General features: G+C 42.5%; 1 protein-coding gene across 2 annotated transcripts; it reads right to left on the bottom strand.

The window, feature by feature from the left end:
- Window positions 1–53: 53 nt before the first annotated feature.
- coq7 (coenzyme Q7 homolog, ubiquinone (yeast)) lies at window positions 54–4,777 on the bottom strand. 2 transcript variants are annotated; one of them, XM_049015270.1, is made up of 7 exons: window positions 4,600–4,777; window positions 3,968–4,149; window positions 2,440–2,554; window positions 2,162–2,301; window positions 1,536–1,604; window positions 941–1,074; window positions 54–187 (listed from the first exon to the last, which is right to left on the bottom strand). In XM_049015270.1, exons 1-6 carry the CDS (start codon window positions 4,676–4,678, stop codon window positions 988–990), a joined length of 672 nt encoding a protein of 223 aa, XP_048871227.1. In that variant the 5' UTR covers window positions 4,679–4,777; the 3' UTR covers window positions 54–187; window positions 941–987. The 2 variants fall into 2 exon arrangements, with proteins under 2 accessions (XP_048871227.1, XP_048871229.1); XM_049015272.1 differs by lacking the exon at window positions 941–1,074.
- Window positions 4,778–17,327: the final 12,550 nt, after the last annotated feature.

Raw genomic sequence — 17,327 nt, forward strand, 5'->3', positions numbered from 1 at the left:
TTCAATAAAATCAGCAGGTAAGGCAAGTATAAGACATAAACAGACTGTGTATATCAACATAAATACAACCATTTATTCTTAATTTAAGAAATACGTCTTGGCGATGCCTCTAGATACGCTCAGATGCATAAATGGCAGCCTTGCAGCCAAATTGAATGGCGCTCTTCAAAAGCCAGTATCCGGGGACCTGAAACACAAACAGCCTTTACCATCAGAGCACCGCTCCATGCAAGACGACAGGAAGCGCTGCAGCCCACTTCTGACCAGAACCCATCCATCCATCCATCCATCCATCATCTTCCACTTAATCCGGGGTCAGGTCGCGGGGGCAGCAGTCTCAGCAGGGAGACCCAGACTTCCCTCTCCCCGGCCACTTCATCCAGCTCCTCTGGGGGGATCCCGAGGCGTTCCCAGGCCAGCCGAGAGACATAGTCTCTCCAGCGTGTCCTGGGTCTTCCCCGGGGTCTCCTCCCAGTGGGACATGCCCGGAACACCTCCCCAGGGAGGCGTCCCAGAGGTATCCTAATCAGATGCCCGAGCCACCTCATCTGGCTCCTCTCGATGCGGAGGAGCAGCGGCTCTACTCTGAGTCCCTCCCGAATGACTGAGCTCCTCACCCTATCTCTAAGGGAGAGCCCAGCCACCCTGCGGAGGAAACTCATTTCGGCCGCTTGCACCCGCGATCTTGTTCTTTCGGTCACTACCCATAGTTCATGACTATAGGTGAGGGTAGGAACGTAGATCGACTGGTAAATCGAGAGCTTCGCCTTTTGGCTCAGCTCTCTCTTCACCATGACAGACCGATGCAGCGCCCACATGACTGCTGACGCCGCACCGATCCGCTTGTCGATCTCCCGTTCCATCGTTCCCCCACTCGTGAACAAGATCCCGAGATACTTAAACTCCCATCCCCATCCCCAACCCGGAGAGAGCATTCTACCCTTTTCCGGCTGAGAACCATGGTCTCGGATTTGGAGGTGCTGATTCTCATCCTAGCCGCTTCACACTCGGCTGCGAACTGCTCCAGTGAGAGCTGAAGGTCACGGTCCGATGAGGCCAACAGAACCACATCATCTGCAAAAAGCAGAGACCTAATCCTGAGGTCACCGAACCAGACACCCTCAACGCCCTGGCTGCGCCTAGAAATTCTGTCCATTAAAGCTATGAACAGAATCGGTGACAAAGGGCAGCCCTGACGGAGCCCTCACCGGAAACGAGTCCGACTTATTGCCGCCCATGCGGACCAGGCTCTGGCACCGGTCATACAGGGACCGAACCGCCCTTAAAAGGGGGCCCAGTACCCCATACTCCCGGAGCACTCCCTACAGGACTCCCCGAGGGACACGGTCGAATGCCTTCTCCAAGTCCATAAAACACAGACCAGAACCTTACAGGAAAAGTTAGCTAAAGCGGAATTAGCATCACAAAGCAAAGCTACATCTAAAGACGAAAGCTACACACATGCAACAGAGAATGTAGAAGAGCTGTTAGTGGTAGACAGACTGAGACATGATTGTGCAGGGACCCACCCTTACCGATTCAGCATCATGCTCCAGTCCTGTGTCATGATGTTCAATCTCATCATCACGGAACTCTTTAATTAACTGAAAAACAATAAAACAATCTGTTAACTGCTTTCCAGCATAACACATCTATAGCCAACTAAGTCCATACAGTAGGTTTTGTATTACAGAGCAAACTCACAACATACCAGCTCATAACATTTCCAAGGCCTATTATAGGAACAGTTCCCTTTAATGGGCCTACATTGCCATCTACAGGGTACTCATGTATTTCAATGATTCAGTAGTTGCTTTTTCAAAATGTCAAACCTGCAGTAACAATGATATCACACAGGTTTGAGAAGGATCTAATTTTTCATTATACAGAGACAAATGGTATTTTGGTGGTATTTTCAAAAGCAATGTTACTCCAGAATTTGGAAAGGAGCCACCAGAAAAACTCTGTTGAGGGGTGGCAGGGGGGACACCCAATAAAAATACCATCATATATCCAAAATACTACGGTATACCATAATACTAACAGAGGACCAGCATATCATACTACTGTTATATTCCTCAAGCCTAATTAGAATACTGGCAGGTACTGCATTTGTGTGGGTGTCATATAAAAAAATATAGGGGACGTTCTGCCCCCTTACTTGTAATAAGTCTTTGTATCTCTCAGGGTCAGCCTCCATCAGGGCCCGGATCTGGCTGTTGTAGTGCTCTGAGATGCTCTCCTCCACTGCGACAGTGCACGCCATTGCCCCCTCCTTCCCCAGCAAGGCTGTAGAAGCCCCTGTCGGCCAACAGAGGGCACCTGTGATCAGTCTGTAAAGCATATGATTGCCGGCCTATGGCGACCTTCAGCCCCCACTGGAAAAATGGCTTTGCCCTTTATGCAGACTGCTGTCCGCCCGTTTCCTCTCTCACTCACCAAGCAGAAACCCAGCAACGTTCCAGAGGGGAAGCAACGCCGTGGGCCGCACTCGGTTCTCCGCCAGGATCTCATCAAATTTACGCAGATGTATCTTCTCTTGATCCCACATTTGCTGCAGCCCCATATGAAAAACACTGAGAACAGGAACATCAACTCGCACGCTAAATACACTAAACTACTTTTACGAACGTCAATTAGTGACCATTCGCAAATACAATAGTAATAAAAAATCATTTTTCCAACCAATTTGTGTATTTATAGTGATATTGTGTGCACTTGACAACAATGCACACTGAGGTGAGGGAAATCTTTGAAGTAGAATGTATAAAATGTTGTTAAAAATATCCAATTCATGAAAGATTACAGAAACTGAATACGAAAGGCTGAAGTAAAATCGTAAACAAAATCATGGTTACGCCTAGGATACCTTGATTTTCACTTAGAAACCTTTTTGCTTAACGGCCAGGCTGTCGGAAAGTATCTTAATCGCTAAACGAAGAGCAGTTGTATTTTGATATGATCATTGAGTCATTTCAATTGAATATTTTGATGTAACTGCTGCATGCATCCCACGGTCGATAGCAGGAATAATATGATCTTACATTGGTCTGCAAAACCTGTAGCAGATGTTATGTCTAATTTTCATGTTCATTGGCTTTTATTTTATTTATGTATTTTAAGTTATCTCCACTTTACATTTCATGTAGTATATATAAAGGCATATTTCAATGAAAAAGATGTTTTAAAACAATATGACAGATCTGCTTCTCAGTTTCAGTATCTTACACAGCTGTTGCAAATCAGCTGATGCAGCGAATTTAGTGATGCACCATTGCGTACTGTAGTGCACTACATTTACTGACACAATTAGAAATGCTCAGCTGCCTGAAGTGTGTAAAGGACGTGAAAAAGTCTTGTTTAGGATCCATTCACATTTTTTGCCAACGAATGGTGTGATGTTGCTTTTTGTGTGACAAGGTCACTCTTTTGCCAGAGCTGACCTGTACACCCCATTTATGAAATCCTTCGAGAATTATGATTTCTTTATGAAATAATTCACCTGATGTCTCTTTGACTGCCGAGTCATTGTTTTTTCTATGACTTGTTTGGGGTCACAGCATCACAGCAGCATATTCTTATGTTTATTACACTGGATTAGCAGAGCACACCACATGCTGTTTTGGTATACCATGGAAGTGATAAACACTGAAGTGGCAGTGAAGAAAGGGACAGCTGGCAGTCACATCATCTTTTAAAAGAGGAGCTCATGTAGATAAAGAAAGTAAAAATATGTTGGTGGTGTAGTTGTACTTTTTGCAGTTTAAAGCCCAACACATTTATTAAACGTAAGGATACCCTGAATTTATACAAATTACTAACTTTTGGCTGTCAGTTAAAATGGATAAAAACACGTATACATATCAGAGCCAAGACTTAGCATGGATTTCAAAGTAGACCTCTTGGCTATTCTTCCTGGACGTTTCCGCGCTCTCTGAAAATGTTGCAGGTGGTGCATTCTCAGTACCTGGATCAGTGGTCCTAAATGGGTCCTCCCCAGAACCGCCATCTGGCCAGCATATATGCGATTTGCCCCAAACTCTCCGGCATGGTCGACCCTCAGCATTTTGTCCAGGACCGCTTTCTCCTCAGCATCACGGGGGGGTGGCAGCACACTGTAACCCCGAGAATTCAGGGCAATCACTGATGCTTCGCGCAAAAAAAAAAAAAAACACACACACACACTGTTTATCTGACAGAGTCAGCCACACATCCATTCAGTGACATAACTGAACAAATGATACCTGACGATTTTAGCCAAATGCCCAGGATTCCACAAAAAAAGCTATCTCCAGAACTGCATCATCCACCAAGCTAGTAACGAGGTAAATCTGCACTATGCTATATCTAATTTAATGACACACTCCACAGTGAGGGGATTGAAGATTTGTTGTACACAGAATTGATATGATTTACGTACCAATTACGAGTGTCTACAGACATAGCATGAGGGCATATATTAGACACATTACAGACACACTACAGCGACTCTAGGTAAGTAAAATCCCACGTTTTCTGTGATTATTAAAAGACAGTTATCATGTGCAAGTGTTGGTGTCCGAAAAACAACACATTTCTGCGGTTTATTCACCTGCTTACCTCTGTAATGCCGTACTCTGGTGATATTGAAAACCCGCGCCCAGAGATTAATTGTCATCTTCTGCGTCACCGAAGCCATTTACGCTAAATTAAAATTAAAACTCAGACCAAAATGTCATTGAAATGTTACTGCCACATACAGGCAGCCGGCGCTTCTTGATGACGTACTCGCGAGTGGCGCTCGTACCGGAAGTAGCGCAGCAGATCCTCCCTGCAATTAAGTGTCAATGCGCTTCTGCGTATCGCTGCTGTTTAATAGTGCAAGTTCCACTAAAGTTATAGTGTGTTTTAGTCCAGAAGAAATATTCTCCGAGGGAGCAAGCTTATGTCACACTACTTTACAAACGCAAATCATCCATCCATTTTCCAAACCGCTTATCTTATTGGGATACGAGGCAGGGAACAACCCAGGATGGGGGGCCAGCCCATCGCAGGGCACACTCACACACCATTCACCCACATATGCACACCTATGGGTGAATTTAGCGACTCCAATTAGCCTCAGCATGTTTTTGGACTGTGGGGGGAAACCGGAATACCCGGAGGAAACCCCACGACGACATGGGGAGAACATGCAAACTCCACACACATGTGACCCAGGTGGAGACTCGAACCCGGGTCCCAGAGGTGTGAGGCACCAGTGCTAACTACTGCACCACCATGCCGCCCCCAGTGCAAATCATATAACATAAAATATTAATTACACCCAAGAAAAAATGTAATGAGCTTTATGCATAAAAACAAATACACCTCATGTGAATGGATGCCTTAATTTCAGTTCTTGGGAGTAGAACAAAGAATATGCTTTTGGGTATGGTGCATAGTATCAAAGGTATGGATATAAAGATTGAATTTGAAGTATGTAAGTATACTCAAAAAGGGTGATTACTGATTAGTGTTTCCCATGTTAAAGAATCCAAACAGTCATACCTATTAAGACAGTTATTAAAATGCTGTATTAACTTAAGGTTCAAAGTCTTGGCAAAGGGGTGAGGTTTTAAATACAGGCAGTAGCCATTTCTGTCTTACAGGATTGTAGCATTGGGAAGTGATAGAGGTATCAGTGGAAAGGTACATATATTTAGTATTTTAACTTGTTTCATGAATAAATTAAACAACTTACTGCATGAATTACCGCAGGGTTGCCAACCGTCACACATCTGGCGTGACAAGGTTTCAGACTCTCACGCTCATGCAAGAAATCGTACGGCAAATCTGTATTATTCCATTATAAAACTTGCTACATCAAAATGTTGGGCTAGTTTGCAAACCCACAGACTATTTACAAGGTAATTGAATGGCTACATATATGTAAATGTGTGTGCAGACTTATGTGGAATTGAGGATCTCCCTCCAGCCAGCTGACCAAAGCTGGCAAACCCAGATTCCCCGCACACTGCAAGCTAGATGGCAGTCTTGCACAAACTGGAAATTCTAGTGTAACTTCAGTAAGTGTTACATGTGAAACTGAATTGTGACTTTCACTGAGACAAATATTAGGTGGATGGACTGTTGGATGAATGGATTACTTTTAGACCATTCTTTTCGTCATTCTTTTTGCTTCATCTTGTAATACTAGTAATAGGAGTAGTGGCCACCGTGGCAGCACCATTATGTCAGCATATTTTTTAACTTGCTTTTGCTCGTTACTCATTTCTTTTTCTGTAGTGACTTTTGTATTGGAATCTTTTTATGTTTATAGTTATGTTTATGTTGCTTGAGAATGTCACGTTACACAGAAATGTCACATTACTGGAGTGCTGTTGAGTTCATTTCTTCAGCCATTGCCTCTAGGAGAGTCAGTGAAAATGAACATACATCTTTGTGCTGTTCGAAAGTAGTTGAGCAGGTTCTGCACTGGGCCTGCATTATTTTGGAAGCATGACATGTTGAATAAATCTTTTTCCTGAGAGAGAATGAAGAGAGGCAGGTTGAAAATGCCGGAAAAGGCATCCCACATGATTATGGGAAGCCGTCTGCCTGCACCCTGCACTTAGAAAGGGCCCCGTGGGCAGTGACCACACGTCACTGCAAACACACCGAAGGACCATCTGTCGCATATCATATTTCTCCACGGCATGGCAGTGGAGGGCTCCTGCTCTTTGCACCACTGGATCCATAAATAGCCTTTATGATGGTATAAATAGTATTTATTATGGGTGGTTTCCGTACAACAATCTGCCTACAGTATCCTGTCATGTTAAAATTTGCTTTTCATTTGTCCACTTCCTCTTTTCCATTATTCGTGAAAGAAGGCTGTGCGGAGACTCTGGGAATGAGGGCACAGAGTTACCCAAACAGAACCTCCGTGTCCTGCCAGCTCCAATGAGACATAGCAGGATGCCATTCTTGGGTAACTCCTTCTGAAGCACCTACTTAAAAGCAAAGAGCAAGACCTGTTGTTGCCAAAGTTATAAGTTCTTATAACCTGAGTAAATCTTACCTACATTATTATGACTCCTTCATACCAAGTGACTTACAGCTTTGGTGTTGAAATGTCAATGGATGAGTGTGAAGGAATGTGAACATGAGACAGTAATCTCAGTCCAGCTGTGGTTTAAGCAATGTGTTCATAACTCACTTTCTCAGGCCACAAGTGTGAAACCTGGATCACAGAGATAATAGTATATCCATCCATCCATACATCCATTCATCCATCCATCTATCCATCCATAAATCCATTTATCTTGCTCAGGGTCATGGGACGGGGGGGGGGGGGGAAATGATAATAATACTCATAGAAATATATAAAAATAAAAGCTACACAGCAGATGAGTGACCCAGGTGCAGCAAGTGGACGAGAAAACTGGGAAAATGGTATCAGCGGTTTGTGCTGTTAGTTACACGGGTTGGTAGCTTTTTCACTACAGATATGAACTCTTCAAATCTGCCAAATAAGTCATATAAAGTCAATACCATCTGCAAAATGTGTCTTTAATTTGTGATGGAAAAGTCATGATTAGCAAGACTAACCGCTTGAAGGTTGAAGGTCTCTGCATGGCCATTGCTGTGTGTTGAAACCCACCTTCTGCCCGTGAATGTTTCTCCGCTCCCCCCTCAGTTATGTTATGTGATATGATATGTCAGCTGTGTTTTATTTTTCTGATGTTTTTCCCCTGATTTTGGGACGACTGGCTGCGAGAAGCCGAGTCGGCGTGCGATGACGAGCTCACCCCCACCCCCGCGCTCTGGGCAGCTCCTGCATATTTGTGGTGCAACTCAGACGAAACCTTCAAGTGCCTCTGAGTCAGTGTGTCTGCAGCTTAAGGACAAGATCTGTCTTGTGGAGCAATACAGGGACCGTAAGGGACTTTAATGTTAGTTAAATTGACATCTTACCACCTACATAGCTGTGTCACAGACTTCATTAACAGTGATAGACAACAGTACACAACAGAACGTTATGTTATCAGCTGTTACACTGATTATGTAATCATGGACTACTGGTGGCAGTGGTACATGTAGATATAGTTAATGTGGTTATCTGTTCTAGGCACGTTCTTCAGTAGCACGTTATCATACGGCGGAGTTACAATGTATCAGACGCAAACTAGATCACATTTTGTCATATGTCATTTATCTCTTCACGTGTCTAGAACGTGTCAGGTATTTATATTCCATCTGTGTAGTATATATGTTACTTCTATGTACAGAGTATAGGTTACAATACATTTTATATGCTACATGTTGCATCTATCTATCTATATATATATAGACTGTAATCCTGTACCCCTGCTTTTTGCCCTATACTGTCTGCTCCCACTGGCTTGTACTCTGTTAGAAGTAGGAAGAGGGATGGATGAATGGATGGATGGATGGATGGACGGATGGATGGACGGATGGATGGATGGATGGATGGATGGATGGATGGATGGACGGATGGATGGACGGATGGATGGACGGATGATCTGTATAATGGAGCTGGAAGACTTTTGGGATTTTCCTACAGAATCTGCAGCATAAAATAGTTCCCTGTGTGCATTAAGCGATGGAGACTCGCAATCCGTTCAGATTCATATCGCTCTGTTTGTCTTTTTTTTTTTGAAACAGAGGAAAACCCCAAAATCCTCACCGCAGAGAAAGAATAGGTTGTGCTCATAAAGGGTATCGCCTGAGCTTGTGGTCTGCTCGTGGCAGCTATCAAGAGCTGGGAATGCTGTCGAATTCCTTGCTGCAGACGTGGTTAGCGCCTCTGTGGCACAGATGCAGTTCATGTGGACCACTGCCGGGGGCAGCAGAGAGTACTCCCTGCTGTGAAACCAAAGGCGCTTCGACCCAATCAGGACTGGCTTCCAAGCGCACAGTGTGACCCTCCTAGAAATTAGGTTGACGGCAGTCATGTTATGCAACATTGGTCCTATTTTGAAACATGTATCCATTTTTATTGCTTCGTGGTGCACTTCCGGAAAATACAAGCAGCCTAGTAAAAGACAATTGGTAAATGCGCAAAGTCTCCCGAAAGCTACCCAGCCCTTTTTATAGGTGCCTGTATAAGTCCAGCAAAAAGCAACATTACCGAACCGTTTCATTTAAGTGTTTACAATAGAAAAATCTCTCTCTGAATTCGCAGGCCTTGTTAAAGCATTCAAAACAAACTATTTTCCACAGAATTACTGATTCACCGAAAGTGTGTCTGAGGACATGCGAGCTCCGAGCCTCTTGTTTGCCTAAATGTGATTAATTAATCACTATTGTCCAGAAACCTTGGTGAGGCTGTGCCGGTCGGCAGATGTTCTTCAGGTTTATGCATGTCTTCAGAAGCACTGAACTACTTAACCAGACAAAGGAATCTTGCAATTAAATCAGTTAGGATGAAAAATGAACATTCATTAGCATTCTTGATCTGCTTGATTTTCCCAAGACTGTCTTAATTACTCCGCTGTCAATATATGTACTTTTCGGAGTAAAATAAATAAATAAATAAATAAATAAATAAAAATCACTTACTCAAAAGTAACAATCACTCAAAAACAAATGTACAGTTTACATAAAGAGTGTTTAGGATTGTGATTTTTAAACCGATTTATTAATTAAATCTACGTTTATGTTCAAATGCAGCTGTATAGTATTTATCCACTGTACAATCACAAAGCAGTTTTGAAAAATTTGGATTGATATTGCCGAATGCTGAAGTACTGTGCTGAAGTTCAAACTTAATTGCATTAATTGACCGTTGACTGATCTTTCACCTTCAGTGTTACTGGTGTGTATGAGTGACCTTTGAACATGAATCCATGCACGTGAGACTCTGCGTGAACAAAGGATTTGAGTGCCAGTGTATTTGTGCTTTTAATGCAAGCCTGAGTGCATTGTATTTGTATGAGAGTGTGGGCAATTTTTACTGTCTTTTGTGGGAACACTGCTGAATGCTCCATCCATACAAGGACTCCGGATTACTGAATCCCAGATGGATAAACAGCTATTAAAAATGGACAGAGAGTCCAAAGTTTAATTCCACATTTATTACCACTTTCTGATCCAAACATTGTTTCATCCTTTTTATGCAGATTCACATTTAATGAACATCTACTGTAGCATTCCAAGTTTGTGCTTTAGCTTATAGTTCTTTAACCCTGAGCTTTTAACCAAACCTTGGTTTTTCCCCAGAGTGTTTTTCATTGGGACATCCCTTCTTCTGTGTGTTAAACTTTGTTATAGATACCACGAGACACTATGTTCACCATGATTCATAAACTCTCTAAATCTCACTGAATATGAAGTTGAATCTGAATTCAGCAGGGGTTTGTTTAATAGGGAACATTCAGGGAGCTGCCATTGTGTTGTAGGTATATATTTTGAGTGTTCTCACCGAAACACAAGCGTACACAGCTTGGGGATTCATTAGTCCATTGGAGCCCTAGACAGGGGAAGCTGCCCCGGGACAGAGCTGTATTTAAAACGTGTGATGGGAAGCCAGCCTCCCAAGTCTGTCATTTACCTACTATTTCCTGTGGCTGACAGGATGTGGGTCCAATGACATTAAATTACCCTCAGACTTCCAGAATCCCCAAGTGTGATGTTTTCCTTACGTGAAGGTTACCAAAGCATTTGTCCTGGGGATAAACACCACGTGCGTGTGTGTGTGTGTGTGTGTGGGGGGGGGGGGGGGGGTTAATTCTATGAGCTGATTCTTGATTGTCATCAAATTATAGGGAGCAGAATAATATACAGCATGAGCAATAAGCCCAATGACACAACAAATAAAAGGAGGCAAAAGACAGAGTGAAATAATTGATGTTTTCAAGTGGAATTTTATAGTGTACAGGGAGTAGTCAGATTTCGTGTGTAGGGTTGGGGAGGGGGGACGCATCCGTTTAGGAAAATGGCACTCTGACGGTGCCACTCGGAGTTATTTACGAAAACATATTTGTGAAGGCACTGGATGGCTTGGCGGCATTTTGCCACTTTAATCTAGCGTAATTGTCATGTTTACACAGAGCCTGTAGCTGCCACTGATTTCTGATCCCTTATGGAAAACAGCTGTGGTGTGAGGTGGGGAGGCTGCGTCCCTTGGGGACCAATCAGAAGTGGCTGCAACCGCGGAGCAGTAATACAGAATGTAGGGAGACACGCCCCCTCTGTGATGTCATATGCTAATTAATAGTCTGTGGGTCAGTGTAAAGGTTTGGCTGGAGATATTAATTTAAAATTTTAAATGAATTTAAAAATGAGCTGTAGAGCTGGCGGGGGCATTCCCTAAATATGAAAGAAAGGCACATACTCATGTAGGAAACCCCCTTGAGGTCATTTTGGTACTTCCAGTCCATCAGATCCTTACCCTCCAATAAAAATGTCTGTCCACAAACATGTGATCCCCTAATTCCTGTCTCACGATGAAGCCACCGTACGTCAGGGCAGCCTGTGGCTTCCATTATAGTGATGTTTCCAGGATTAAGGGGCACTCAAGGGCACAGTCTGCTACATGGGTTTCTTCAGATTTCTATTTTGGAAGGAGACTGTTACTTGTTTGTGTGAAGCCACAGCATCCTATTATTAACGGGGGTTAAAGTAAGTGAATGGACGTTTATTGTGAGCTCCAGTTGAGTCGAAGCCTCCAGTAAATGCGTGAGCAGATTGACCCTACAAATGCTGTGGGGACTGAATCCGTGTCCGAAACAGACAACTGAGTCGGCTTGGTAGTGAAAAAACAACAGTCACGTATTAATAAATGCAGATAACCATGCATTGTAAGTAGAACCAGTTGAGCTGTTACAGTACAACAATGACTGTCACTGGGAAGTTTGAGGAGACAGACCAAAAACAAGACATTCTGGATTGTCGACTGCGTGATTGCTAGGAGTCAGCATCACCAAAGTTCAGACTCTGCAAAGTAATCTGACTGTGTGTGTGTGTGTGTGTGTGTGCGTGCGTGTGTGTGTTACATTGTGGGGACCAAATTGTCCTGTTATTTTGACCTGTTATTTTGATGAGGTGGGGACCATTTTTTATATCCTCACAATGGGAAACTCAATTTTATAAAAATCTGTGAGTGCAATAAAAAACTAAAAATGCCAGAAGTCTTGTATTTTGTTTGGTTACTTATGGTTAAGGTTAGGGCTGGGTAGGGGTTAGGGTTGGAATAGTTGGAATTAGGGTTTTTCCTTATAGAAATGTGTGTGTGTGTGTGTGTGTGTGTGTGTGTGTGTGTATGTGTGTTTGTGTGTGCAGAACAAATCTGAAATCCTAAAAGGCAAGTCATCTCATTCTCATTATAATCCTCATTTCAGTCAAAAATATATTCTCTCCTTTTTTGTTTGAAATACCACAGTTCCGACTGTGTAATGAGGCTACAGGGGAATCTTACAGCAAAACGAAAAAATCAAAAATCAAAATCTTACGAAAAACACCGATTAGTGAACAGTGACACTAGTGGGTTAGGATTAGGTTTGACTCGGTGATGCATTAAAATTACCTCACAATTGCTGTTTTCCATTGTGGTAAAAATATAATAATTAAAAACTGAGTTCTATTCTCAGTTGTATCTTGATGCTTTGAATTAAATTTTTATATGATAAAATCTCTGTAGCTAAGATCCGACAATGCAGAGCCATTCATCACACCACATTAGAACATGTAAAGACATGTAATTGAGCTGCGTCAGAAGAGAGAGTGTTTTCCAATAGCTGTTTGATATCCAGCAGGAGGCAGTTGGAGGATAGAACGAGGCCTCCCTTTGTCTTCATTCCTTCCGCCTCGTAGAGAGAACGATAATCTGGATAGAAAAGCAGACGATAGAGGGAGACTGCGGGTCACAGAGGTTGTGTGTGTGGCTGAGACAGGGACAGTATTCTAGCAGTCTGCCAGCAAGCAGGGAGCCATAAATCTCAATACAGGCTGAAACGTCTGAATCCAGTCTGGAAGAATACCATAGAAATCACTTTACTTGGTTAAAATACAAAAACTTTTTTTCTCTCTCTCTCTCTCTTCATTCCTAATGGTCTTGGCTTTTTTCTTAGTGTTACTATGTATATCCCTCCCTTGGGTATACAAACCCAAAATGACACCATTATTTTGACTAGACTGTTTTTCCCACCGAGGGAAGCCAGCGGAAGTGTAGGTGACCAGCTTCGGTTAACCACTGGTCAGCCGTGTCTCCCGCTCTGAGGCTGGCAGGGCTGCTGCCTGCCTGGGCTGCCGAGCCCGACAGGCCCCCCCTGGGGGGCTCCGGCTGCGGGTGGCCGCCTTCCAGAAGCAGCAGACTCGCCGGGCCACTCTGGCTTCCTTGCATTCCCTCTGGCATAAACAAGTGCTTGTTTTCTTCAAAGCTCCTAGACCCCTGTTTGTGAAACACGGCGATTATGCAACTGATGCTATGATTTTCGACCGTGTTTATGGGGTCTTTTATCACATTTTTGTAACACCGAGACGCTGCACTTATTCCGCACGGCAATGGCTGGAGGCACTCGCCATTAGAATGATTGACATTTACCATGAATGCTGAAAACACAGTGGACCGAGTTTGTTTTGGAATCACAAGGCCAGCGACTAACTTGGATCTTCAATGAGCATTAAAATTCAGAGGAATGTGCGCTATCAACAAAAGCTGGTTATGGAGAAAACGATGGGCTACAGACCCACTTTTACACCCGACACCCATCCTGTAAATGTGTGCTACAGCACGATCCTACAAATCGCTCCCTTAATGTTATCCAAAGACGCTGAGAGGTCTGTTAGCAGTTAGTTATGGGTTTAAATGACCGTTTGACTACTGGAATCCAACTTGAGGTTTCCCAGGATTAATGGCCAGAGTTGTACATTGTGGAACATGTATGTCCCTCTAAATAGTGACACTTTCTAAGTAAGTAACACAAATTAATTGGCAAATTCATTGTGCAGTCAGTCTGCTGTTCCCTGCTTGTGGCTCACTTGTTATTGTCAGAGGTTTGCAAACAGCATCGTTTTGCTGAAGGAGGGTCTGCTCTGTTTCAGACCAGTTCGCCCACCACAAAAAAACCTTTTTTGGGGCTTGACCATGGACATAATGCAGGGCTGAACTGTTGTTTGTAGCTGGTTTCTGAAACGACCGACCTTTCAGGAGTGTTTGACCACACGGATAATATAATGTTTTCTAGTCACACTAATCATAGTATGGTATCGCCAGTGGTTTCAGAGTGTCCATTGGTTATAACGATTGTGTGAATTTGGCATGAAATATTGCTAAATTTGATCCCCAGAGACATACACACTCCTAGCTGTTGTGTCTTCATGCCCAGTATAGACAAAAGGTGAAGTTTTCAGTAGATTTGCTGAATTGTTAGAGTAATTTTCAGGTATGCAATTTTAACTTGAGGATTTGGGGCCTGAAATTGCGGTCCAGAGCCTTTTGTTATGAGTCACCTAAATTAAGAGTCCCCACCACCAGGCTCAATAGCTGCGATAAGTTGCTAGGCAGTCTGGAGTTTTTAGGTTGGAATCAAAAAGATCAGTTTTAGACACATCTGTCCAGAGAACATCCTTCAAAAATTCTCCAAGATTATCCAGGTATTTTGCAAACTTAACTCTGCTAACCTATGTTTCCTGAATGCTCTTAGTATTGCATTTTCTGCTGATTTAAATACTTGTTTTATTAGGTCCTTACTTTGTTTGAAAGGCATTGTGTGGCTCTTTTTCCAGTACTACTTACACAATGGAAGCTCAGCCTAGCTGCACTTGCACCTACAGTAATTTACTCCTTTACAGCATGTATGTTTGTAATGTGCTTTTTGACTTATTTGTGTTGCTTTGGTCAGAAGCATCTGCTAAATAAAACATTCTATTTTCTTGATAGCGAAGGGTTTTCTTTTGAATGATTTTGCTTCTAATTTTTCCACAAATGAGGCCTGCATTAGTCTCTTCGGCATCCTACCTAATGTTTCTTTTGGGTTGATTTTGAAGGATGTAGAGCCACTGTATTGAACTTTGTTCATTTGTAGGCATGTTTGTCTCATCCTAGACTGATAAATTGCAAGATTATTATGGGTTTTATCGACCCCTCCAGACTGATGGAACCGTACTGTGGTCCTCTGACGTACAGCACTGTGCAAAAGTCTTAGGCACTCAAAAGAAATGTTTAACGCTATTTATCTGCGTAGTAAGTGCACATTTTCTTAGAACAAAAAAATATAATTTAACATAAGAACATATGAAAATTACGAGTAACACAATAAAACTAGTAAAAATGTCTTCTGTTCTCCAAAAAGTTACTGATATCTACTTGGATAGCTAGATGAACACCACTTCAGTTCCTAAACTTCTCCTCAGTGGCACCCGAACCATTCTATGCATTTATTAAATTTCACCACCAGCTCGCTTAATTAATTAACTTAATTAGTTTTAAAAAAGTGAACGAGATATTGAATATGAGGTGGGCTAGTGGTCAGGTCAAAAAACACACGGGTGTGTTGTATGGTTGCTGGAAATAACAGGATTATTTTAGCAGAGGGTTTGAAATGGCGAAGCTGACACACTTTGCCAGGCGTAACAGCACAGTTTTACACCAACATGACAGTTAGTTAAGCATACTTTTTTTTCTTGGCTGCCTAAGACTTTTGCACAGTACTGTATTACACTAGCATGTACTAATGAGAGTCTGCATGATTAGCTATTTGATTGGATAACTCAGTACCAGCTGCTATTTACTTTGTTACCTGAGATGAGGAGTCATGTGTATTTTACCCATGAGTTTATACTTATTTAGCTAGCCCTTCTCATATGCATCAGTTTGCCTAAACACAATTTGTTGATACAATCCATTTCTCCCAGAAAAACAAGGACTGTTTAATAAGGATTATTAATCATTTTCGTAAAACCCTTTCAATTATTATAAAAGATTTTAAATGTAGTTGAATAATAGTTTACATGTATCCAGTCAGAATGGATTAAACAGCTAAATTCAGCCGTTGAAGGGCACTCAAGTCAGCCACTAAAATAATAACATAGCATGACATTCACTAACTCTGCTATTGCCAGTCATGTATAGTTCAACACTGAGTCAACAACCAGTGTCTATTTCCTCAGACATTCTGAGTCTTAATGAAGTCTAATTTTCTTCTGATAAAGATGTAATTATTGCTATTAGCTAAATGTAGAACCTTTAAAGTCTTTGTGTGCTTACTGCAAATTGTTACTATTCTCAATTTTTAATAACCGTATGAATCATCCATGAAGTGTGTGGACCGTGAGATTCAAAGTGTTGTCCTTTTTGACAAAAGTAACACATTTGGCATCCAGAACGTAAAAAAGGCATGATTTTGATGCATATTTAATAACATTATTGTCAAGTGAGAGAATTTTAATGAATGAGAACTGTGTCACTGGTGATTTTTTTCATTTGATCTGTCCATCTATTCATCCATCCACCTTCCAACGGGGTCACAGTGACCCTGGAGCACAGGGCCAGTGTTGCCAACTATTTTCAATGGAAAGTAGCTAAAGTCTGCTCGAAAAGTCGCCAAATGTCGCTAGGTGACGTCGTGCGTATATTTGCATATTGATGACGTACTTACGTCGTATTTGCATTCTGCGTGTTTTCCCTAATCCTTCCTCACGTGTCCAATATAAAACTGTTATCAATTGCGTTACATATTTTCTGCCAGACAACACAACGGAACTTAACCAGCAGTTACATCCGCTGCAATGAAATAATAAGAAAAAATAAGAATAAACGGTCAAATTAAATAGTTTTATTTCAAGCAAAGGAAAAGCAGGTAAGTGTTTGGTCCGTGGCAACACCGTTTGCACATGCGCAGCTCATTCACATCTATGTCAGCTGCCGTACGGTTACGGGAATTTGCTGGTCCTTTCAGCCGGAGCTAGCGCTCACTGATAAGAGCAGACACAGGGAGATGAGTAACTGTTGCTAAGTTTTGTCCAAAAGTCGCTAGATTTGTCGCTAGGCGCTTTTTGGAAAAAAAGTCGTCAAGGGGGCCTGAAATCTAGCAACAAAGTCGCTAAATTGGCAACACTGGCTCAGGGAAAGGAGCAGTCGAGCCCAGAGGACCCAACCCCCCCCCCCCCCGCGGGAGTGAATGCGTCTTTTCCGGTGCTACATTGCTTTTGCACGGTGAGAGCGTTTGGAAAGGCCCAGCTCGGCGAAATACTAGGTAAGTTGAATCCTAAATCTTTAGGACCCAGAGCGTATTCACAGTGGGCTGTCTTGTCGGAGCCTGTTTTATTCTGCTTTTATTACAAGTTTAGCTGTTTATTACTAGCTATCATTTTTTCTAGGGTTCATACCTTTAGCCCCATCC

The sequence above is a fragment of the Brienomyrus brachyistius genome, chromosome 5 (assembly GCF_023856365.1).
Source record: "Brienomyrus brachyistius isolate T26 chromosome 5, BBRACH_0.4, whole genome shotgun sequence".
NCBI lineage: Eukaryota > Metazoa > Chordata > Actinopteri > Osteoglossiformes > Mormyridae > Brienomyrus > Brienomyrus brachyistius.

What these genes read in the sequence shown, in the direction of transcription:
- coq7 (XM_049015270.1), bottom strand. Translation starts at nt 4,678, where the DNA reads ATGGCTTCGGTGACGCAGAAGATGACAATTAATCTCTGGGCGCGGGTT. An exon ending in ATTTAGGACCACTGATCCAG is followed by an intron (nt 2,555 to 3,967) that starts GTACTGAGAATG and finishes ATGGGGCTGCAG; the next exon opens with CAAATGTGGGATCAAGAGAA. An exon ending in TGGAGCATGATGCTGAATCG is followed by an intron (nt 1,075 to 1,535) that starts GTAAGGGTGGGT and finishes TGCTTTTTGCAG; the next exon opens with ATGATGTGGTTCTGTTGGCC.